Genomic DNA, 22206 nt, shown 5'->3' with positions numbered 1-22206 from the left:
CCGTTCTTGCTTCTGCCTCTGATTTTGTCCACACTTATTAACCACCTGGCATCTGACCCAACTGCCCATTTTCCTGGCTCTGGGCCAGAACCATGGGCCCCTTAGCTGATAGCGTTGGCTTCTCTTCAATCTGAATTATGTGTCCAAGTGGCTGCCATAATGCCTCTAGATAGACTTGCTTCCTCCAGGCTTTGTCGGAGTTGCTGCCTGCTGGCCTCTGGATCCCAGATCTAGAACTCTGGGAAATCCCAAAGCTCTGAGTTCGGTGGCCTCATTTTCTATCTGGAAGGCCTGAGATCGAGAAAAAGAAAGGTACTTGCCCAAGATTGCCCAGAGAGTCCATGGCAGAGATGGGATTTAGTCTCCCATTGTCTGGCCACCAGTCCAGCATTCTTTCCATTCTCCCACGCTTCCTGCCCACCTGCCAACTCACTCATCCTGTCTGCTCTCTGGGGAGTGGGAGGGGGGAGAAGAGGGAGACAAGTGAACAAAGGCAAAAATTGTCTGAGTTGGGAAGGAATTAAGGAGCCTGCCCTTGAACAACCATTCCCTCTGCACATACCTTAGGAGCAGTCATAATAACAATCCACTTGTATATGTATACCCGCCAACTCAGATGATATCATTCCCTTTTGTGGAAAAAGAAACTGAGGCAGGCAAGGTCACACAGCTAAGGAAGTGATTGAGACAGAGATTTTAACTTAGATCTTCCTGATTCTGGGTCATGATTCTATCCCCTGTGCTCCTAGTTGCTTATTTCAAGTGAAGACCACTATTTAGAGAAAATCTGCCACCATCAAGACAGTCCATTCCACTTCCAAATGGCTCTCAGCATTAGGAAATGTTTCCACCATCAACCTAATTGTGTCTTTTTACACTTGCACCCACTGCTCTAGAGTCCATCTTCTTGGACCAAACGGAACTCCAAATCCTTTTTCCAGAAAAGATTGGAATCTTAAAATAACTGAAGATAGCCGTCATGTCTTCCTAAAGTTAAACATCCCAACTTCCTTCAACTGATACGCAACCCTAAAAGCACAACAGCCCAACGATGTCAGTCCTTTCCTGATATGTTAGATTGTAAGATCCTTGAGGGTAAGAACTATCTTTTGCTTATTTTTATATTTCCAGCATTTAACACAGTAGCTGGCACATAATCACATCATCATCATTATAATATATATGTATATATATATATACACATAATAAATGTGTACACATATAAATATGAGGAAGACAGACAGACAGAGACAGAGAAACAGAGAGACAGAGAGACAGAGAAACAGAGAGAGAGAGAGAGACAGAGAGAGACAGAGAGAAACAGAGAGACAGAGAGAGAAAGAGAGAGAGAGACAGAGACAGAGAGACAGAGACAGAGAGAGAGAGGGAGAAAGAGAAAGAATACTTATTGACTGACCGATTGACATGACACCAAGAATTGGAACACTGAAGCAGATGTGATTTGGTCAAGGCCAAGTAAAGTGTGAATAGAACCTCCCTCTTTTGATTCACTATTCCTCCATTAAGATAGCCCCCAGCTCTAACATTCCCTATTTTAAGGCTCCTCCCAGGTCTGACCTTCTCTGTTTTAAAGCCCCTCCCACCTCTGATAGTCCCTCTTCTAAGGCCCCTCCCAGATCTGACTTTCTCTGTTCTAAAGTCCCACCCATCTCTGACTTTCTCTGTTCTAAGACCCCTCCCAGCCCTGACATTCCCTGTTCTAAGACTGCTCCCAGCTCTGACATTTCCAGTTCTAAAGCTCTGACATTCTGAGTTCTAAGAACACGCTTCTGTTTGCCCCTTTCTTGTTCTAAAGGCCCATTGTTTTAAGGAGAAAGTAGCTAAGGTCCAGAGAAGAGGGTATTGCTCTAAGTTATACTGATGCTAACAGAGATTATAGGATGTTGCCTTCCCCCCTTCCTCCCCCACTCCCCGCTTGTTTTCCCCAGTTTTCCCTGGGCCACAAGGATGCCCAACTTGTTGGGGTGGGGGGAGCAGGAGAGTGTGATTGCCCTTCAGGAGGGACTTCAGAGATGGGAAACAAGGTCCGGACCATTTCCTCTTAAGGCTGAGACCTGGCCCAAATTTCTCTAGTAGGGAAATAAAATTTAGAATCTTAAAGTTCCAGAATTAGAACTGAAAGTTCTTTAGAGGACATTAAGTCAAACTGCCTCTCTCCCCCCCACCCTATTTTTATAAAAGTAAAATATAGACTTTGATGTGTCAAATGCTCAGGAATTGGAAAGTGGTAAAGGCGCAGAACATTATTTGAGGCCAGACCTTCCTGCCTCCAAATAGAGCTTTTCCATTAAGCCAGGCTGCCTCTCAGGTCACTGAGCCACAGTTAGCTTCCTGTACAAGGCGGGGGGAGTCATGAATTTGCTTTAAAAAAAAAAAAAAAAGACCAGTGACTTTCCAGGAGTATTTATTGTGAATAAAGTAGACAAGAAGGGGAAGCATGCGGGGAGGAGGTGGATGGGAATATTCTTCGGTCAAGTTAATTGTCCTTGATGGTTTGCTGGATCCAATCCACATATTTGCAGACCTTAGTATAGACACCTGGCTTCCGGCTGACAGCACAGGGGTCTTGGCCCCAGGAAATGATGCCCTGAAGTGTTCCATTGCACACCAAAGGTCCTCCTGAATCACCCTGTGAGAACAGGCAAAAAAAAGTTGGCTTTAGTGAAATTAGCCTAAGGATGGCCATGGGGATGGAGACAGGGATGGGAATTAAAAAGGTAGAATGGTGATGGGATGGATATAGAGCTGAGAATAAAGGAAGTGGGATGGCCATGGGGATGGAAATAGGAATGGGAATGAGGAGGGTGGAATGGCCATGGAATGGTTATAGGAGTGGAATAGCCAGGGATTTGGAGATAGGGATGGGAATGAAGGAGGTAGAATGATAATGGGAATTAGATAAGAATGGGAGTAAAGGAGGTAAGATGGCCTTGGGATGGAGATAAGGATGGGAATTAAGGAAGTGGGATGGCCATGGGATGGAAATAGAGTAGAAATAAAGGGAGTGAGACAGTCATAGGATGGAGATAAGGATGAAAAAAAGGGGTGAGATGGTGATGAAATAGTTACCGGGATTTGAAGATAGGGTTAGGAATGAAAGGGTAGGATGGCCATAGGGATACAGATAGGGATGGGATTGAAGGGGGTGAGATGGTCATGGAATGAAGACAGGGATAAGTATGAAGAGGGTGACATGATCATGGGATGGAAATAGGGGTAGGAATGCAGGGGATGGGATGGTGATAGAATGGTTATAGGGGTGGGATGGCCATGGGTTTGGAGACAGAGATGGGAATGAAGTAGTGGGATGACCATGGGGATATTGGGATGGAAATGATTGGGGTGAGATGGTCATGGGATGGAAATAGGGATAAATATGAAGGGAAGTGACATGGTCATGGGATAGAGAGATAGGAATGAAAGGGTTGGGATGGATTGCCATGGGGATAGAGATAGGGATGGGAATGAAGTGGGTGAGATGCCCATGGATTGGAGATAGGAATAATAAGTATGAAGGGGTGACATGGTCATGGGCTGGAGATAGGGGTGGGAAAGAAGGGGGTGAGATAGGTGTGGGAAGGGGAATAGGAATGGGGAGGGGAATGGGGCGGGGAAAGAATGTAGTTAGTGACTGGGCTTGTGTTTTCAGCGACCTGGCAGGAGTCCTTGCCCGCCTCCTTGACACCGGCACACACCATGGTGTCGGTGATGTTCCCAGGATAGGCCGCTTCACACTCCCTGTGATCGATGATGGTTATGTTGGCACATCGAAGTGTATGGGGGAGAGTCACTGTGGAGGCAGAGAAGCTGAGCATGAGTCAAGCATCCCTGTCTTAGTAGAGCCCTTCCCACACTACGCTGAACCCTCAGCAGGGCATCCACATTTCCCAAAGGAATTGTATCCGTCTGGAGGAAGGCTGCGTTTTAGAGGATGTCCCTTCCTTCTCCCTTTTCACAATGGGTATGTCTAGTTTGTGATATTTATCAATTTTCCATCCTCCTTTTTTTTTTTTACCACCTCCTTTCTCTTTCAACACCCCCCTCCCCAGTACTACTTTCCCTGAATCCCCCAGGCTCTCCATGGTTCTTTCCAAATCTCAGCTCTTGCCTCCTTGTATCTTCCCTATGCTTCATGTCTCCCTATGTTTCTTTCTATGCTCTCTCCTTCCCTTATCTGTCTCCCTGTCTCTCTCTGCTCCCCACGTGCCCAGTTTGTTCCCCTAGTTACTACTTGTCTCCATATACATCTCCTTGTCTTTGGATCTCTAGGTATCTCCCCAGGTAGTTCCTGTCCACCCGCTTCCCCTTTCAGGGTGTCCCCATCCCTCAGAGGGACCCCTACACTGGGGGCTAGTGGTGGTGCCCCAGCCGGAGATGAGGCATCGGGAGCCAGGGGTGACACAGTCCTCAGGCAGGGTTACGGGCTGCACTGCCTTAGTCAGCATCACAGGAGTGTTCAGCTTCACCAGCATGATGTCATTTCGATGATCCTTGTTGGGGAGACTGCCGTTAAAGCCTGGGTGGGGGATAGAGATGGTTGCCATCCTCCTCTGCTCACAGTTATCTGGTCGTTGAAGGTTATGTGCACCCAGGTACACCCAGTACTTGCTACAGATAGAGAGGGGAAGAAAAATGAAGAAGAGGAAGTTAGAGTCGGAGGAACAAAATTGAGGGACAAAGTAAGACAAAATGGGAGTGGGAGAAGTGGGACAAAATGAGAGAAAGTAGTTAGAGGTGGGAGAGAGAAATAGAAAAAAAAAGGAACTCAAGAGACTGAACATAGAACTGAGAATGAGAGAACGGAAAGAATACTGCAGATGAAGAGAGAGAGAGAAATAGAGGAAGGATCAATTGAAAAAGGAAAAGATATAGTAAGACTAGAGAAAAGATATTGTTGCAAGGAAATGGGAAGAATTTAAAAGCAAAAGGTCTGTGATTCCTGGAAAATACCAAAAATAAGTTATTAAAGAGATGGTTAGTAAACATGTAGAAAAAAGTAATCATGATCTCAGAAAATCAACATGATTTTATCCCAAATTGATCCTGTCATCATAATCTTTCTTTGCAAGTTACTAGCCTAAGAAATCAAGGAAAGGCTATAATTGGGGTTTACCTAGAGTTTGGTAAATCACTTGATAAAGCCTTTCATAGTATTCCTGTAAGGGAGAAAGAAGACAAATGGAGACTAGACAATGGCACAATTGGGTAGCCTCTGACCTAATGGAATGGATGGACCCAAGAAGTTATCTTTGTTGGCTCCATGTCACTTTATAAGGAGGATCAAGTGAGGAACCTTAATGATCAATGCTTGATCCTGTGCCACTTCTTATTTTGATCAATAACTTGGATATATGTCAAGACCGCCAATTTTGCAGGTGACCCAGCACTGCAGAAGGAAGGAATTCTTAATTTAAAAGGGAATTAAAAGGGAAAATTTGAAAGGGAAATTCTGTGATTCTGGTAAGGAAGAAATATGAGATGCTAATTTATAGACTGGAAAGATAGGGAAGGGGGATAGAGATTTAAAAAGGCATAGGAGAAGTGGAGTAAATTAGAGATGAGAGAGAGAGAGAGGAAGGAGGTTGAAGAAGAGATGAAGAGGGACAGAAAAGGAAATGAAAGAATCAGGGTTAGAAGTGGAGAATAGACACTAGGAGAAAAAGAGAAAGATTGGATTAGACATATTTAACATGTATACGACTACCTGCGGTCTAGGGGAGGGGATGGGAAGAAGGAGGGAAAATTTGGAACAGAAGGCTTTGCAAGGGTCATTGTTGAAAAACTTACTCATGTATATGTATTGTAAATAAAAAAGCTTTCATTTAAAAAAATAAATAAAATTTTAAAAAAGATTGGATTAGAGAAGGAAGATGGGAAAGAAAGCTAACAAAAGCAAGGGAGGGAAAGGAAGAGATGGTGGGATGAAAGAGGTAAGACAGAGAGATGAAGAGACACAGGGTTGGAGATGGGTGGGAGAGATTGGCAGTTATGGCAAGGAAAGATTTGGGAAGAGGAAGAGAGGGAAAGACAATGGGATGTGAGAGGAAAGGTGATCAGAGTTAAAATACAGAGACAGAAAGGAAAGAAAAGGAAACAAAGGAAAATATAGGGAGATATGAGAAAAAGATATAGACTTAGATATTTAGACAAGACATAGATATAGATATATAGATACAGATATAAATATACAAACATAAGATATAAACATAGAAATATAGACTTAGATACAGCCATAGCTATGTCTCTTGAATCATGAAAAGGAAGGAAAAATAGCACTTCTCCATGCTCAATCCCTAGCTCTGCCTCTTTCCCCATTCCTATCCTATCACTAAACTCACCCTTTCTTCCAACCCATCCTTAACACCATCCCTGAACCAAATCTCATCCCATCCCTGAACCCCAGTCTTCTCCTCCCGCCCCCCCGCACCCACGGCTTCTTGCAGTGAGCTGCTGTGAGTATCCATTGTCGGTTGATGAGGGAAGCCCCACAGTGTAGACGAGTCTTCTGAAACAGTGCGACCTGCCAAGGCTGAGAATGAGCGGGACACTCATACCCCTTTATAATTCTTGTCTCTGCTTGGACACGACCTAGGAAGAAGATTGGGGTCAGGCATCTGAAGAAAAGACAGGAAGAGAGGGACGATGGATATTAGGGAATAAAATGAAAAGGAAGGGGAGAAGATGGGGTTAAACATAGTTTTGGGAAGGGATTGGAAATGGATACAAGGCTTTGTTAGGGGATGGAGAATGGCCATGAAAATAAGAAGAGATATAGGAATATGAAAGGACTGGGGAAAGAATGGGGATGAAATTATAGATAGAGCCACTCACTACCACTCTGCTAATTTCATTTCTCACCTGTCACCAGAGCAAACACCATTAAGGCCAGAAGAGTCATGATCTGAGATGTCAGAGGAGAGGGTCAGACCCCAATTCCTGTCTGGAGAAATAGAGGCAGAAATGCTGTGGAGGCAGCAAGGAAAGTAAGGCTCCTCTCCCCTCCCATACGACATTTTCCATCCAAATACTTGCCCCTCTCAACATGAATGCTGGAGATTTAGCTGCAAAATCCTAACGCATTCCCTTTCCAGAGAGATTCAGTCATTATGAACATATTTTGAAGCCTCAGAGAGGGAAAGAATTCTGTTTGCTTTGAATGAGAGCTGGAAGAGTGGAACCGAATGAGGAAAGGGTCCCTGACCCCTCCCTGTTATTTAATAACAGGATGTCAAAGTTGGAAGGGACTTGAGACATCGATACAATGGACACTGATATTCGAGTCCATTTCATAAGTGAAGGAGAACCCATTAAAACATGGCAGATCAGTTGGTATAACCAACCTTTGTTTCTAGGATTCTAGTAAGGAAGGACATATCACTTCCTGGGGGGAAGCCCATCCTCATATTGGCTGAATCCAAGGATGTGGGGATTCTTTTTTGCAAGAAACCTCCATCTGTTCCTCTGCAACCTCCTCCCACTGCTCCTGATACTGTCCTTTGAACTCAAAATGAACATATCCAATCCCTCTCTCAGATGATAGCCCTTCAAATACTTGAGGACCGCTATTAAGCCATTAAATCTTGAGTTTCTAAAGAATGAAAGAATCTTAAATTGTTCAATCTTGAGTTCTTAAAGAATGTTAAATTCTTAAAAAATGTTAAATCTCAAATTTCATAAAAAGTAAGAATCCTAAATCCTTAAATTTAAATTCTTAAAGAATGTTAAAGTTTTCCAACTGGAGTTCTTCAAGAATACTAAATTCTTACAGAATCTTAAATTTTTAAATCTTGAGGTCTTCAAGAATCCTAAACTCTTTAAGAATCTCAGGCCAGTTCCAATTATCTTATGATGAAGAGAACCATCTACTACCAGAGAGACGATTGTGAGAATCGTGTGAATCACAATATAACATTTTCACTCTTTCTGCTGTTGTTAGTGTTCATTTTATTTTTTCTCATGATTTTTCTTTTTGATTTGATTCTTCTTGTGCAGCAAGATAATTGTATAAATATGTATGCATATATTGGATTTAACATATTTGCCATGTAGGGGAGGGGTGGAGAAAAGTGTGGGAGGGGGGAGGGGGGAACACAAGGTAATGCAAGAGTTAATGTTGGGAAATTATCTATGCTTATATTTTGAAAATAAAAAGCTTTAATTAAAAAAAAATCTTAAAGAATCTTAAATCCTTGGATTTAAATTCTAAAAGAGTCTTAAATTCTTCGATCTTAAGTTCTTAAAGAATCCTAAAGCTTTCATTTTAGATGAATTAAAGAATCCTAAATTCTTACATATCTTATATTCTTACATTTGAATTTTTAAAGAGTCTTAAATTTAAACTCTTAGAGAGAGTTTAAGTTTTTTAAGTTTTTTAAATTGTAAAGTTTTAAATTTAAATAAATTAAAAATTATGTTAGACCTGCATTTCTTCCCTTTTTCTATCATACTGTAAGATGAAGTGATAACATCCCCCTCAAGATTTCTATCTTTTCTTAGAGAGAATTTATTTAAGTTTTTAAAGTTTTTTAAATTTTAAAGTTTTAAAGAGTCTTGAATTCTTCAAACTTGAGTTCTTAAAGAAGCCTAAATTCTTAAAGAATCTTAAATCCTTAAATTTAAATTCTTAAAGTTGCTTAAATTCTTCAATTTTGAGTTCTTAAAGAATCCTAAACCCTAAATTTTAGAAGAATTTAAAAATCCTAAATTCTTAAAGTACCTTAAATTCTTAAATTTAAACTCTTAGAGTCTTAAATTCTTAAATTTAAGCTCAAAGAATTCTAAACTCTTAAAGAATCTTAAATCCTTTCATTTAAATTTTTAGTCTTAAATTCTTCAATCTTGAGATCTTAAAGAAGACATTTTAGAAGAATTAAAGAATTCTAAATTCTTAAAGCATCTGAAATCCTTAAATTTAAACTCAGAGTCTTAATCTTTAATCTTCTATCCCCTTAAATCTTCTCTTCTCAAGAATAAACATCCCAGATTCCTGATTGTTGTACAGCAAGAGCTCTAGTTTTTCCAGCATTCTAGTCTTCTTTCTTTTTAAATGTTCCAGCTTGTTTGTTTGTTTTTCTCCCCCTAAATGGTGATCACAAAACTGGGCACAACACTCCAGTTGTCTGACCAGGACCTAAGCAGAGGGTTGATCACTTCCACAGACCTAGCCTCTAATTTTCTTATAGTAGGCTATCATGGAGAAATATCAACTTTGCAGCCTATAAAAATTAATCAACAAATACTTGTTAAGCCCCTCCTAAGGGCCAGGCACGGTGCCAAGCATAGGAGATATAAAGGGAACAAAAGGAAAAACAGCCCTTGTCTTAAAGAAGTTTATGTTCTAAAAATTCCGTTTTCCCCCCAAATCAACTGCTATTTAATTATGCTTCCTCCATCTTATATTGCTGAGGTGAATTTATTCAGTAGGAAGCACAATTTTACATTTGTCCCTGGAAAATCTCACCTGATTAGACTTCAACATTTGAATCTGCCAAGAACTTTATAGTTTCTGTTTCTGACAAAGCATAGCATTGCTCTCTTTCCTATAGAGGGGTCATCGGCAAAGCTCACGTAAGGAGCATCTCTATCTCTGCTTGTGTTAGTGATAAACATATTAAATAAAACAGGACTAAGTCCAGACCTCCGCCTTCTCCACTGGAGACTTCTTACCTTATTGACATTGAATTATAATAAATTCAAATTCAGTCTCAGATATTCACTAGCTGTGGGACCCTGGGCAAGTCACTTACCCCTATTTGCCTCAGTTTCCTCATCTGTAAATGAGTAAAATGATAAGGAAATAGCAAAGCACTTTAGCATCTTTGCCAAGAAAACCACAAATGGGATCTTGAAAAGTTTGATCCGACTGAATAACAACAATAACAATAAAAACTCTGTGAACCTGTCCAGACATCAAACTCTGAATCTAGTAAATTATATGATTATCCTGTCCACACTTCATGTCCTTTGCAAGAAAAAGTATAAAAGGTGTTATCAAAAACTTTACTATGGCAGCCCACTCTGATGATTTTAGAAAACTTGTCAAGAAGAGAAAATGAATTGGGTTGCTATAATCTTTCCTGAGGAAGCTACTTTCTCTAGATGCTCATTACCATTCTTTTAATAATGTCTACTTTTCAAGTATCTGGGGCTAACGATTTTCATTTCACTGTCTCTTCTATTTTTTTTTCTTTTTGAAAATCAGTACAATGCTTGCCTTTCTTCAGGATCCATTACTTTTTATGTTTCAACCCTTTCATGGGTCACTGACACAGCTCTCAGAAATGTGATTTATCTCTTCTTAATAATTTTAACTCATCCAGGGCCATCCAGTAATTTTCTTCCACTTTTCTATCATATGGAGTATTAACTTCCTGTATGCCAATTTTGTTTGCTCTTTCTATTCCAAAGTTCATTGTCTATGGCAGAGAAAACAAAAGCCAAATAAATGTAGAGCACCCCTGCATTTTATCATCTCAAATCTGAACAGTAATTTTATTCCTTCTAGATTCCCTAGTACAACTTCTTTTAAAAAGATATCTTTTTTTCCCTTTATCATTACTTGGCAGCCTCATCTACTTACAAGTTTTAGGACTCCTGATTCTATTTTCACAGGACCATAACTAGCTTCTGTGTTCATCCTGTTATCTGTCCTTACTTTGTCTTCCAAAAAAAAAAAAAAAAAATGAGATGAGCTCCCTATGCGTCCTTATCTTTTCCTTTTCACTTTGATGGTTTCACACTTGCAAGTTTCCTATTCTTCCTGGGATGGCTTTTCTTATAGAATTTAAATGCACTAAATCTTATGTGCCCTTTCTCTAAGCTTTTTGAAATGTTTTTATCTAAATCTAGGACCTATATTAGGTTGGACCTGTATTTCTTCTCTTTTTTCTATCATGCTGTAAGATGAAGTGATAACATCCCCCTCAAGATTTCTAGCTTTTTCATGCCAACAACTGATTTTCCCCAAACCAGATCTATAAGAAAAATTCCCCTTGTCACTGCTTTAATCCATCTTTTGAAAGATTAAATAAATTTCTTAGTGCTGCTTTTGTCAGAGGGAGTTCCATTAGATAACATAATTAATTTGTCTGACATTTCTTGTCTTGTCAAACTCGTGATCTATTTCCTGATATCCTCATTCTGTCTTTCTACCTGGAGTTGTCTCTATTATCCTCCAAGGATAACATGATTTATACGGACAATGAGGATTCTCTTCATGCTTTTTCTCCTCCTGCTTCTACCCTCTGATTTGTAGATTTCATTTTTACAAAAATTGGTCGTGTGTATTCAATAGAGAGAACATTCATCCCTCACTGCCTTTTCTATACCCTCCATCTAAATAATCCCTCTTCCCGACTCTTGTCTCTCTCTACCTCTAACCAAACTGCTCGTTCTGTTCAATTTTGTTAGTCGGCCCAATATATCATCTCTGCTTTATCTTCCTCTTTCTCCCAAATCTCTATTCCCCATTCAGTCTCTCTGTAACGTACATTTTCATCATTTTCTTTCTATCGGCTGCTAATTTTCTATATAAAATAAGAAACTCGTACCATACTACTTCCTTTTCTCCCCTTTCTTCTTGTTTTCCTTCATTTTCTTCTATCCCTTCTCTCTTCCTCTCTCATTTGTTTTTGTGTTTCTCCTTTTTCTACAACCTATTCAATCCTTTCTCTTCCTCTTTGTCTCATTCTTTTTGTCCCTCTTTCTCCTCTTTCCCCTTCTCCTCTCCCTCTCTTTCCATCATTATCTGATAATATTGGTCAAGAAAAAGACCTTCAAAATCTATATTTGAGGTATGCATCCCCCCTAGAAACATCTGCAACTCTGCTCCTAATCATTTACTTTCTAAAATTCAAAAATGGGCCCAGATACTTGAAATACACTCATTTCACTGACGAACAGAGTCAGTGTAGTTCAGTAACATAATTCTGACAGCTCTCACTGAGTCAAGATTTGCAAATCGGAATTGTAGTGGTCTTTGGTAACCAATCATTAGGATAAAGATATATTCTGTTACTGAATCTTTTTCTTATCTAAGGAGCTTATATTCTCTCTTCTCCCCCTCCATTCTCCACTGGATTAGGAAAATCAGAAAAGGAGGGTAATTCCAAGTGGGAGCAGGGATTCTTGGCAGCAAATCACCTTTCAAAATTGTGAGTTTACTGAGAGCTCAGAAATCAAACAATGCCTTGTGAAAAAGCTCATGGGTTCGCCTGATTAAGGGATCTTATTAACATCCCAGTGATGCTCAGTTCTTTATTATCCCCCACTTTGATATCCATTGTTCTTAACACCTCTCAAACGATATTCCTCTAAATGCCTCCTATTTCCCCTCCCTTCTCTCATCTTCTCTCCTTTACTTTCTCTGCTTATTCGCTCCCTTATCTCTCTCTTATCTCACCTATTTTCAACCTTTCTCCCTCCATCTCAAATGAGATAATGCATATAAATAAAGTACTTCACAGACTTTCCAATGTAATATTAATGCTCAGTTGTTGTTCACCCTTCATGATCGCATTTGGAGGTTTCTTGGCAAAGTTACAGGAGCGGTTTGCCATTTCCTGATCTGGCTCATTTTACAGAGGAAGAAACTGAGGCACACAAGATTAAATAACTTGCCCAGGGTTACACGGCTAGTGTTTGAGGCCCGGATTTGAACTCAAGGAAATGACTCCAGTTCTCTATCGAGTGCAGCTACATAGCATACCCTTCCTTCCGCCCGTTACAAGTCCCTCTCAAATATCATCTAGTCTGCCTTGGACATCAGCACTCATTTCCTCCACAATATAATGGACAAGGGATTACCCCAGCCTCCCTCGGGAGACCTCTGCAATGGAAGACTCCCTACAGACTGGCAGGCTAGGGAGTTGCATTCCCCGATAGTTCCAATTCTTAGGAAGCTGCTCCATTCATTGGACCAACATCTGTCAACAACACCGGAGACGCGGACCATTGCTCCTCTGGACCTCTGGTCTGGAGCCAAGCAGAGTAAAGCAAGTTTTCTTTGTCTTTCCCGATCCATGCCCGCACCTCTTCCAGAGCCTGTCCCTGCACCTCTTCGCCATCCTGCCCCTGCACCTCTTCCCGATGCTATTCCCAAATCTCTTCTATTTGTCATCCCCTAATCTCTTCCTGATGCTATCCCCGAATCTTTTCTCGATCCCATTTCCGAAATTTCTTCTCGATCGCGTCCGCGCACCTCCTCCCCATCTCATCTCCAAATCTCTTCCTGGTCCCACCCTCGTGTCTCTTCACGATCACGTCCCCTCACCTCTTCCCGATCCCATCCCCGCACCTCTTCCCAATCGCTTCCCCGAGTCTCTTCCCGATCTTATCCCAGAATCTCTTCCCGATCCCTTCTCCGCGTCTCTTCTGGATCACTTCCTCAAATTTCTTCCCCATCCCTTCCCCCGAGATCTTCTCCATCCCATCCTCGAATCTCTTCCCGAATCTTCCCCGCGTCTCTTCTCGATCGCATCCCCGAATCTCTTCCCCGCATCTCTTCCCGATCCTCTCCCTCCCTCCGCCCCCCCCCCCAGGTTACTTTGTATCTATTTTGGATACAGTCGCGTCTCAGCTTGGGGATGTAGCGTCCCTCTGGTCTTTTTCACTCTATAGGCTGGGCACGAGTTAATTCTGCCCAGCGCCCCAGAGCAGGCAGTTAACCAATGCCATGGACTCCCCTTTACCCTTTTTTTTCTCCCCTTTCTTTCCCTTCCCAGTTCCTTGTCCCCCTTCGCTGTCCCCCAACCCGCGCGCGCACACACACACACGCACACACACACACACACGCACTCATTCACACAGCTCTTCATCGGCTCTGTTCTAACCCCTCTCCCGACCTCCCCCGCTCCGGCCCGGCCCCGGCCCCTTGGTCTTGCCCCACATCCTGCGGTCTAGGCTCGTTCTCTCGGGCTCTCCGGGTCTCCCGGCCCCAGAGTGGGCGGGGTCTCGGTGCTGGCAGTCCCGCCTGGAGAGGGCGGGACCGTGTCCCAATTTGCACTTTCGGGGGCGGGTAGGGCCAGGCGCTCCGGGGTCAGGGGGTCAGGGAGGTTGGGGGCAGCCGGACCCTGGGCACCTGAGGAGGAAGAAACAGAGCGATAGAGAGCCCCACGCAGAGTGCACCAGAGGCAAGGCGAGTCCGAGGGGACTGTCCTAGAGAACTAGGAACAGGGGAGGCGGCTAGACCTATAGAAAGCCTGAGAGACTCGGAACGGCCGCGAGAAACTGTGAGCCGGAGAGCCCGAGGCAAGACCCCTGAGACCGAGAGAGAAGAAAAGACCAGGAGAAGCTCCAGAGACCGAGAACTCAGACACACACGGAGAGGCAGAGTCAGGCCCGGAGGCCAGGCTGCGCGCTCCGACGCGGGGGTCTGGAAGCCGGGATTCGAGGCGTCGAGTGGGTCCCCCCCATCCCCTTCGGCCGAGCTCACCTGGGGGTGGGAGTGGGCCTGCGGGCAGCCTGGGGAGGGGCCTGGGGCGGGGGACGGGCGGGCTCCCGAGGCGGCGGCGGCGGCGGCTGGGGCGGCTGGGGCTCTGGCTCAGGCTCGGGCTGGGGCTGGGGCTGGGGCTGGGACAGGGACCGGAGCGAGTGCACTTTGCCGGCGGAGGGGAGGCCGGGCCGGGCCGGGCCGGCGGGCGGGCCCCGAGATGACTGAGCCCGCCCGGGCCGGCCTTATCTGCGGGGGGGAGCCCCAGGGGGCGGAGTGTGCAGGGGCCCGCCTCCCCCTGCCCCGCCGGCCCAGCCCCGCGCCTCCCTAGGCCTCCGCAGCTTCAGCCAGCCCCGGCTTACTTCCCTGGGCGAACCATCTCCCCTTCCCCAGTTCTCTGGTCCTCCTGGTAGCTCTCGCTCCTTTGTGCCTTCTTTTCCCTCAGCTGTCTCTCCGAGGATCTGTTTCTATTTCCCTCCTCTACCTCTCTGTCTCTGTATCTCTCTGTACCTCTCTCTGTCTCTGTACCTCTCTCTGTCTCTCTGTCTCTGTACCTCTCTCTGTCTCTCTGTCTCTGTCTGTCTGTCTCTGTATCTCTCTCGGTGTCTGTCTGTCTGTCTCTCTCTCTGTACCTCTCTCTGTCTCTGTCTCTGTCTCTGTCTCTCTCTGTGTCTCTATCTCTCTGTCTCTGTCTCTCTCTGTCTGTCTCTGTCTCTGTCTCTCTCTCTGTCTCTCTGTCTCTGTCTCTGTCTTTCTCTGTGTCTGTCTGTGTCTGTCTGTGTCTCTCTGTCTCTCTGTCTCTTTCTGTGTGTGTGTGTGTGTGTGTGTGTGTGTCCCTCTTTCTGTCTCTCTCTCTCTCTCTGTCCCCTCTCTTCTCCTCTCTGTGTGTCGAGTCTGTGTCTTCCCTGTCTCTCTCTGTCTCTGTCTCTATTTCTGTCTCTATCCCTCTGTCTGTCTCCCCCTCTCTGTCTCTTTCTCGCCCTCTCTGTGTGTGTCTGACTGTCTCTCTACCTCTTCGTTGCTTTATTTCTTTTCTTTACTCTCTCCTCCCTCTCTTTTAGCTGTTTGTCTTTCTGTCCCTCTCTGGAAGCCTCTATCCTTTATCTCCTACTCGGGCAGTGTTGTGTTTTTTGTTCTGCTCTCATTTCTGTCTCTCTTTTTAAAAAAATCATTGTGTTTTTTTTTTTTGGGGGGGGAACTTAACAATAATCAATAAATAAAAAGTTTCAATACACGCAGAATGCGAAAGGTCCCTGGATAAGAAACTGCTGTTAGGCGCTCTTTTAGAAGAATCATGGATGTAAATATAGAAGACTATATGCAACATTATTGCCTCATGTGAACAAGCATATAAAAGGTAGATCTTAACAAGATCCTAGGGAAGCTGCTCTCTCTACCTTCGCCATGTTGTTGGTTTCTCTGTCCCTTTTGCTCCGTGTCTATCTCTCTGCTCCTTGTGGCTTTCTGGCTCTTGGTTCAGGCCCTTCTGTGAGCACGCACCCACCCAGGAGGTTAGTGGGAGGTGAGGATTAGGAGTTCAAAATGGCACCTCCCCAGGAGCCTCGGATCTTTGACTTGACTGGGCTTGTGAAGGGGTTGTGTGTGTGTGTATTTGTATATGTGGGTGGGGCAGGAGGGACCTCTTCAAGCCAGGTTCCTGCCTTTGTGTTCCCAGAGTTGCAGAAAAGACAAGCTTGATCTTTTGGAGGGCTGGGGAGTGAGTGGCCATTCTCCCAATCATCCTCCCTCTAGCCCAGATATTGTCCTCATGCCGCCTTCTCTCTTCTCTCTCCATTCCCTCTATCCTCTCCTCTCTTTCTATCCTCCCTTCTTCCCTGATTCCTTTTTTTTTTTTGTTACTTCTTTTCTTCACTTTCTCTTTCTTCTATTTTCTTTCTTTTTCCATCTTGTTCTCTCTCCACTCTCCTTTCGCATGCTCGTTTCCTCGTTCACTCTATTTTCCTTCTTTCATTTTCTCTACTTCCTCAGAATGGTGGCTGGTACATTGTAGATACTTAATAGATCTTTGGTGATGGAGTCTTTCTTATCTCAATTCTCCCTTTCTTCCTCTCCCTTCTCTTTTCTTCTCATCATCTTTCTCCTCTTCTTTCCTTTCCCATCCTCCCTCTGTCTGATTTCCTTTCTCTTTCCCATCACCCCTTTCTTACTCTTCTCTTCTCCTCCCTCCTCCTTTATCTCCATTTTTCCCCATCTATACTCTCCCCTCCCCCTTCCATAATTTACAAGTGTCACAAAGCTTGATGCAGAAGGAGTCTTTCTTACCTCAATTCTCCCTTTCTTCCTCTCCCTTCTCTTTTCTTCTCATCATCTTTCTCCTCTTCTTTCCTTTCCCATCCTCCCTCTGTCTGATTTCTTTTCTCCTTCCCATCACCCCTTTCTTACTCTTCTCTTCTCCTCCCTCCTCCTTTATCTCCATTTTTTCCCATCTATACTCTCCCCTTCCCCTTCCATAATTTACAAATGTCACAAAGCTTGGTGCAGAAAGAGCCCTGAAGTTCCCTTTCTTATTTCTTTGCTATATTCCACTTGGGAAATTGTGCACCTACTTTCTGGATTCAATACCCTAATACTTGGGGTGAGGATTCAGTGATACATTCTTCCCTAGACTAGGAATCCCAGACTGTGTGGACTATTGGCAAATGGGCCCTCTCTGGCTTCCCTTCCCTGTTTCTTTCAACAAAAACAGACACCGCCTCTGCTCTCGTCACAAATTGATTTATTTAAGAGAAGGTTTATGGGTGGGAGTAGAAGGTGAGATGAAGGTCAGAAAAGACCAGTTCATTTCCTCCTCATTGTCTCCCTTAACCAGTCTGTATACTTGCAGATCTTAGTGTAAACTCCCGGGATTCCTGATTGGCTACAGGGACCCACAGCACCCCATGACACCAGGCCTTGCAGGACGCCGTCACATACCAGTGGGCCTCCTGAGTCCCCCTGTAACGAGAAAGACAGAGTCACAGCTGAGCCTCAGATCTAAGTGCAAGGCTCTCCTCCCTCTCCCTGTCATTCTCTCCCTTAGCTCCTCCTTCCTTGTTTGCCATCTCTCTGTCTCTGTCTCTCTGTCTCTGTCTCTGTCTGTTTCCCCCTTTTCTCTGTCTCTGTCTTTTTTCTCTCTCTCTCCTTCCTTTCCCTCCTTCCCTTCCTCTTTCTCCCTCTTCCTCCATCTCTCTTCCCTCCCTTCTTATTTCCCTCTCTCTCTCCCTCCCTTCTTCCCCCTCTCTCTCTGTCTTTGTTTCTATTTCTGTTCTTTCTCTGTGAGTCTCCATTTCTGTCTCTGCCTTGTCTCTCTCATTTTTATGTCTCTCTCTACCTCTTTCCATTTTTTCTGTCTCTGTCTTCATTTCTCTATCTCTCTATTTCTTTCGCTGTCTCTCTGTATATCACTTCATGTCTCTGTCTTCCTCTCTCATTTGATCTCATCTCTTCATTCTCTGTCTCTGTCTCTCTTGGTCTCCATCGGTCCAGTCACTCACCTGACAAGCATCCTTCCCAGCATCACCTCCTGCACACACCATATTCTCCGTAATCCTCCCGGGGAACACGGTCTGGCAGTTGTCATCTGGAGTGATTCTCAAGGACAGACACTGAAGTTTGTCTGGGTCTGAGTGAGGAACGAAGGGGTGGGGAAACATAACCAAGGGATACTAGTATACCTTTCTCTTTCATCTTCAATCTTTAGTCCAGATTCCTGTGTTTTTAGACCATGATCCTCAGGTCCCAAGCTCCCCAGCTCTTAATTTTTACTTCTGCATTTTCAAAGGCCTCAAAGCTAGGTTGCCTGAACCTCAAGCCCTAATTTTTGATACCCTTCAAACCCTGACTATCAATACTATTACAATGTCATCATTCAATTTAAACTGCCTTTTTCAAAGTTTCTAATGAGATTAAGTAGAGAGAAATAGAAATTTACAAATAGATCTGAATTGGTAACCAATTTTTGAATATATAATGTATAGAGGGCAATTGGGTGACACGGTGGTTCAGTGGTTTGAGTACTGAGCCTAAAGTCGGGGAGATCTGAATTAAAATTTGGCCTCTGTGTGATCCTGGGCAAATCACTTCATCCTGCAGACCTCAGTATCCCCATATGTAAAAATGAGTTAGAAAAGGAAATGGCAAAACATTCTACCAGGAAAATCCCAAATGGGTTCACAAAGAGTTGGGCATGACTGAAATGACTGAATAATAACAATAGTATATATATATATATATATGTATATATATATATATATATATCAAAGACCTGAAAGTACAATATAGATGCTAGCTATTATCATTCATAGTAATTGCCAAGTCTAATTTTTTTTTCTCCATCCTGATCTTATTTGGGAAAGTGGAAGGAGGGATTTGGAGGCAATCAACTTGCCCAAGGTCACACAGTTAGTAAATGCTGAGGCTGTATTTGAATTTATGCCCTCTGGACTCCAGGGTCTGTGTTCTATCCACTGTCCCACCTAATTGCCCCCTGATCTTTCTTGACCTTTGACTTTTAATTCTTGGTCACCTTCTCCGCAGATTCTGTCTCCTCTTTTGTGATTTTATCCTCTCCTGCCTCTCCTCCTACCTCTCAGATGGCTCCTTCTCAGTATCTTTTACTGGGTTTTCATCTACATCATAAGCACATATAATGAGGGTCTTCCAGGGATAGGTCCTGGGACCTCTTTTTGTTCTACCCTCTCTTACTTGATGATCTCATTAGTGACCCCAGGGGTTCCATTCCCAGCTCTATCTATCCCCCCCCCCCAATCTTTCTCCAGGATTCTGGTCCTGCATCAAATACAGGACCTATAGTACCTCCCTCTTTGGGACATCTTGAGCTGGAGGTTCCACAGACATCTCAAATTTCACCTATCCAAAACAGAACTCATCATCTTTTCCCTCAAACTCTGCCCTCTTCCAGGTAGCACAATTTTTGTAAAGGTTTCAGCTTCCTCCTAGTCACCCAGACTTAGAAACTTGCTGTCATCCTCAGCTCCTCACCTTCTCAACTACCTGTCCAGCTCTTGCCTTTTTACCTTCTCAACATCAATCATCTCCTCTCTCCCCTCACACAGCCTATCAGGCTCTGGTTCTCCCCATCTCTCACCCGGACTATTGCACTAGGCTTCTCTGCCTCTCGTCTGCATCTTGCGTTCAGCTGTCATCTAAAGCATAGATCTTGCCATATAACTTCTCCCCTGACATTCCCTCTCCCCAGGGAGCACCAATAGCTTCTAGTTTCCTCCAGGCCCAATATCTGGCATTGAAAGTCCTTTACAATCTGACCCCCACCTGCCATCTTTTCCATCCACCCCCCCCCTTTTTTTTTGCTGAGGCAATCGGGGTTAAGTGACCTTCCCGGGGTCACAGAGTTAGAAAGTGTTAAGTGTCTGAGACCAAATTTGAACTCAGTCTTCCTGACTTCAGGGCTGGTGCTCTATCCACTGCACCACCTAGCTTCCCCCATCCCCTTATTTTGACATTTGACACAATCACTTGACCTTTAACATCAAAATTCTCCAGCCTTGAACTTCTGATCTCCCCATTCCTCAATGTCCCCCACAACCTTTTAACGCTAGACATTGTGATGTCACAACCTTAGCACCATAAACCCAGACACCCTCTGACCCCAGAGACGTTCTCATTCCTTAGTGCAGAGCCCAGACGTCCCAAGGCCAGACTTCCTGATCCCCCTCCATCCCCATGCCAGGCTCCAAGCCCAGGCTGCCCACCTCTCCCTGCTCACCACCCCTTCCTTTTTCTCACATTTGAGGGAACTGGTTATGGCCCAGCCAGATACTTGACACAGCGTCCCAGGTGTGATGCAAGCAGTGGGCAGAGCCAGGGGTTTAACGGCGCGTGTGACGCGGGCAGGGAAGGGGAGGTACAGGAGACGCAGGTCATGGTCGAGGCTGCCTGGTTGGGCACGGAAGCCGGGGTGGGTCACGGAGCGCCCGGTCAGTCGGATCTGCTCCGTCCAGTCCACATTCCGAAGGCTGTGGTCCCCAAGACGTACCCAGTATCTCCTACAGGTGTGACAGTAACATGGACTCTCAAAGGCAGTGTAGACTCAAATAGTCAGGGATGGGGAATCTGAGAAGTCGAAAAGGGAACACTTGGCCAGAGTCACCTGGTGACAAGACCAAAATCCAGGTCTTCTGACTCTCTTTATGATGCATCTTTGATCCTCTCTCCTCAGAGACTTTTTGGGACTATCCCAATATTCCTCCTTCCATCTCCTTAGCACAGTCTGAGTCCTTTCAGGATTCCTGCTTTTAGCCAGGACTATTTTTAGTCTTACCCAAGAGGAAGACTGGGAGGGCAGAGGGAAAAGTGTCACCCATTGGAAGGACCTTAGGGAAGTCATGGGGGAGTTGGAAGGGACCTTAGATCATGGGCTGTCAGGACAAAGGAGGACCCTAGAATATAAATATAAATGTCCGCACTAGTGGGGGGTGCAAATCTTGGACCTTAGCCTGCTGGGGCTGCCTCAAAGTCCGGGGAAATAGGATGCAGGACTTACTTGCGATTGCAGTGGGCTGCTGTGAGCACCCAGTGGGGGGCGATTAAGACACCCCCACACAGAAGCTCCGTGCCTTCAAACAGTCCCACTTGCCACGGCTGGGAGTTGGGGATGCAGGTGGTGTCATTGAGAGTGGCAAAGCCATCGGTGACGTCAGTGAGCTGGCTCAATCCTTTTGGAGAAAGAAAACAAAATGGAAACAGAAAGAGGAACAGACATGAAGACAGAATCCGGGAGCCAGAGAATGATGAGACAAAACAGAAGGTCAGAGGCAGACAGATGGAGGGATGGAGAGATTAGGGGACAAACAGAGATAGTGAAAGGGGAAGGAGGGCTGATACAAATGGGGACAAGAAGGTGGATATTTAGAAGTAAGAGCACAAAGGGAGACGCGGATAGGCAGACAGTCAGAAACACAGACTAAGACACAGGGAGAACATGTCAGAAAGCGAAAACATCAGACACAAAGAGAACCTGGAAAAGGAGCGCTGCAGGCAGACAGTAATAGTATCAGGGAAAGCAATCTTTAAGCGGGATCCCATCCCCTGTGGGGTTTTTCCGGACAGAGGATACACTCATCACTGCTCAGAGTCCAGACCTCAGGTGGGTGAGGGAGGGAGAGCTTACCTAGCAGCCCCAGAAGCAGAAGGCAGCTGAGCTCCATGGGTATCCAGCAGCAAGGCCTGAGGAGAGAGAAATCCCAGCCTCAGAGGGATGCTCGCCTCCTTATCCCTCTGCCCCAGCATCTCCAACTTCCTTTCAGCCCAGGGCAGAGCTGCTCTCCCCTCCCCTCCGAAGCTCAGCTGGCCAGGGGCTTCCCTTGTCCTGATTCCTACCTGTCCTTCGGGCTGGCTCAATGTCCCCTCGATCCTTTGTCTACTTCCTCCTTGGTGTCTCCTCCTGGAGGGCCCACCTTGTTAATCCGTCCCTCTGTCTTGTTATCTCCCATGCCTGGCCCTCTCTCCTCCCATCTCTCTCCTGAAGTCTCTGTCCATCATTTCCCCTCTGCCTAACTGTTCCTTTGGCCACCCAGGGCTCTCCCCCTCTCTCTGGATAACTCTAGGCAAGTGCCCCTCCACTCTCCCGTCCTCAAATCTCCGCCAGGACCGGGACACTCACCCTTTGGCCCTGAGTCACTCCATGCTCTGCTCTCTCCCTGCCCACTCAGCCTTTGGCTTTTAACTCTCACTGCCCTAGGTCAGCGGCTTTCCGGATTGGGCGGGTAGTGGGAGTT

At 44.9% G+C, this 22206-nt stretch overlaps 2 protein-coding genes across 3 annotated transcripts; both read right to left on the bottom strand.

Moving 5' to 3' along the window:
- Nucleotides 1-2408: 2408 nt before the first annotated feature.
- KLK11 (kallikrein related peptidase 11) lies at nucleotides 2409-14672 on the bottom strand. 2 transcript variants are annotated; one of them, XM_051989609.1, is made up of 6 exons: nucleotides 14453-14672; nucleotides 6880-6961; nucleotides 6453-6609; nucleotides 4364-4629; nucleotides 3675-3811; nucleotides 2409-2650 (listed from the first exon to the last, which is right to left on the bottom strand). In XM_051989609.1, exons 2-6 carry the CDS (start codon nucleotides 6917-6919, stop codon nucleotides 2498-2500), a joined length of 753 nt encoding a protein of 250 aa, XP_051845569.1. In that variant the 5' UTR covers nucleotides 6920-6961; nucleotides 14453-14672; the 3' UTR covers nucleotides 2409-2497. The 2 variants fall into 2 exon arrangements, with proteins under 2 accessions (XP_051845569.1, XP_051845570.1); XM_051989610.1 differs by lacking the exon at nucleotides 14453-14672 and having other exon boundaries at nucleotides 6449-6609; nucleotides 6880-6960.
- Nucleotides 14673-17194: 2522 nt separating this feature from the next.
- Nucleotides 17195-21636, bottom strand: KLK12 (kallikrein related peptidase 12). Its single transcript, XM_051991432.1, has 5 exons — nucleotides 21600-21636; nucleotides 20973-21144; nucleotides 20216-20475; nucleotides 17944-18071; nucleotides 17195-17404 (listed from the first exon to the last, which is right to left on the bottom strand). Exons 1-5 carry the CDS (start codon nucleotides 21634-21636, stop codon nucleotides 17249-17251), a joined length of 753 nt encoding a protein of 250 aa, XP_051847392.1. The 3' UTR covers nucleotides 17195-17248.
- Nucleotides 21637-22206: the final 570 nt, after the last annotated feature.

Source organism: Antechinus flavipes, chromosome 3 (genome assembly GCF_016432865.1).
Source record: "Antechinus flavipes isolate AdamAnt ecotype Samford, QLD, Australia chromosome 3, AdamAnt_v2, whole genome shotgun sequence".
In the NCBI taxonomy this organism is placed as follows: Eukaryota; Metazoa; Chordata; class Mammalia; order Dasyuromorphia; family Dasyuridae; genus Antechinus; species Antechinus flavipes.
The sequence above is the reverse complement of the archived record's forward strand: the minus strand, read 5'-3'. Positions and strand labels throughout refer to the sequence as shown.

Coding starts and splice junctions, on each gene's coding strand:
- KLK11 (XM_051989609.1), bottom strand. CDS start 6,919: ATGACTCTTCTGGCCTTAATGGTGTTTGCTCTGGTGACAG. Junction 3,812..4,363: donor CACCACCACTAGCCCCCAGT/GTAGGGGTCCCT, acceptor CTGCCTCCACAG/TGACTCTCCCCCATACACTT. Junction 2,651..3,674: donor CGGGCAAGGACTCCTGCCAG/GTCGCTGAAAAC, acceptor CTGTTCTCACAG/GGTGATTCAGGAGGACCTTT.
- KLK12 (XM_051991432.1), bottom strand. CDS start 21,636: ATGGAGCTCAGCTGCCTTCTGCTTCTGGGGCTGCTAG. Junction 20,476..20,972: donor GCAGCCCACTGCAATCGCAA/GTAAGTCCTGCA, acceptor TCACACCTGTAG/GAGATACTGGGTACGTCTTG. Junction 18,072..20,215: donor CATAACCAGTTCCCTCAAAT/GTGAGAAAAAGG, acceptor TTCCTCACTCAG/ACCCAGACAAACTTCAGTGT.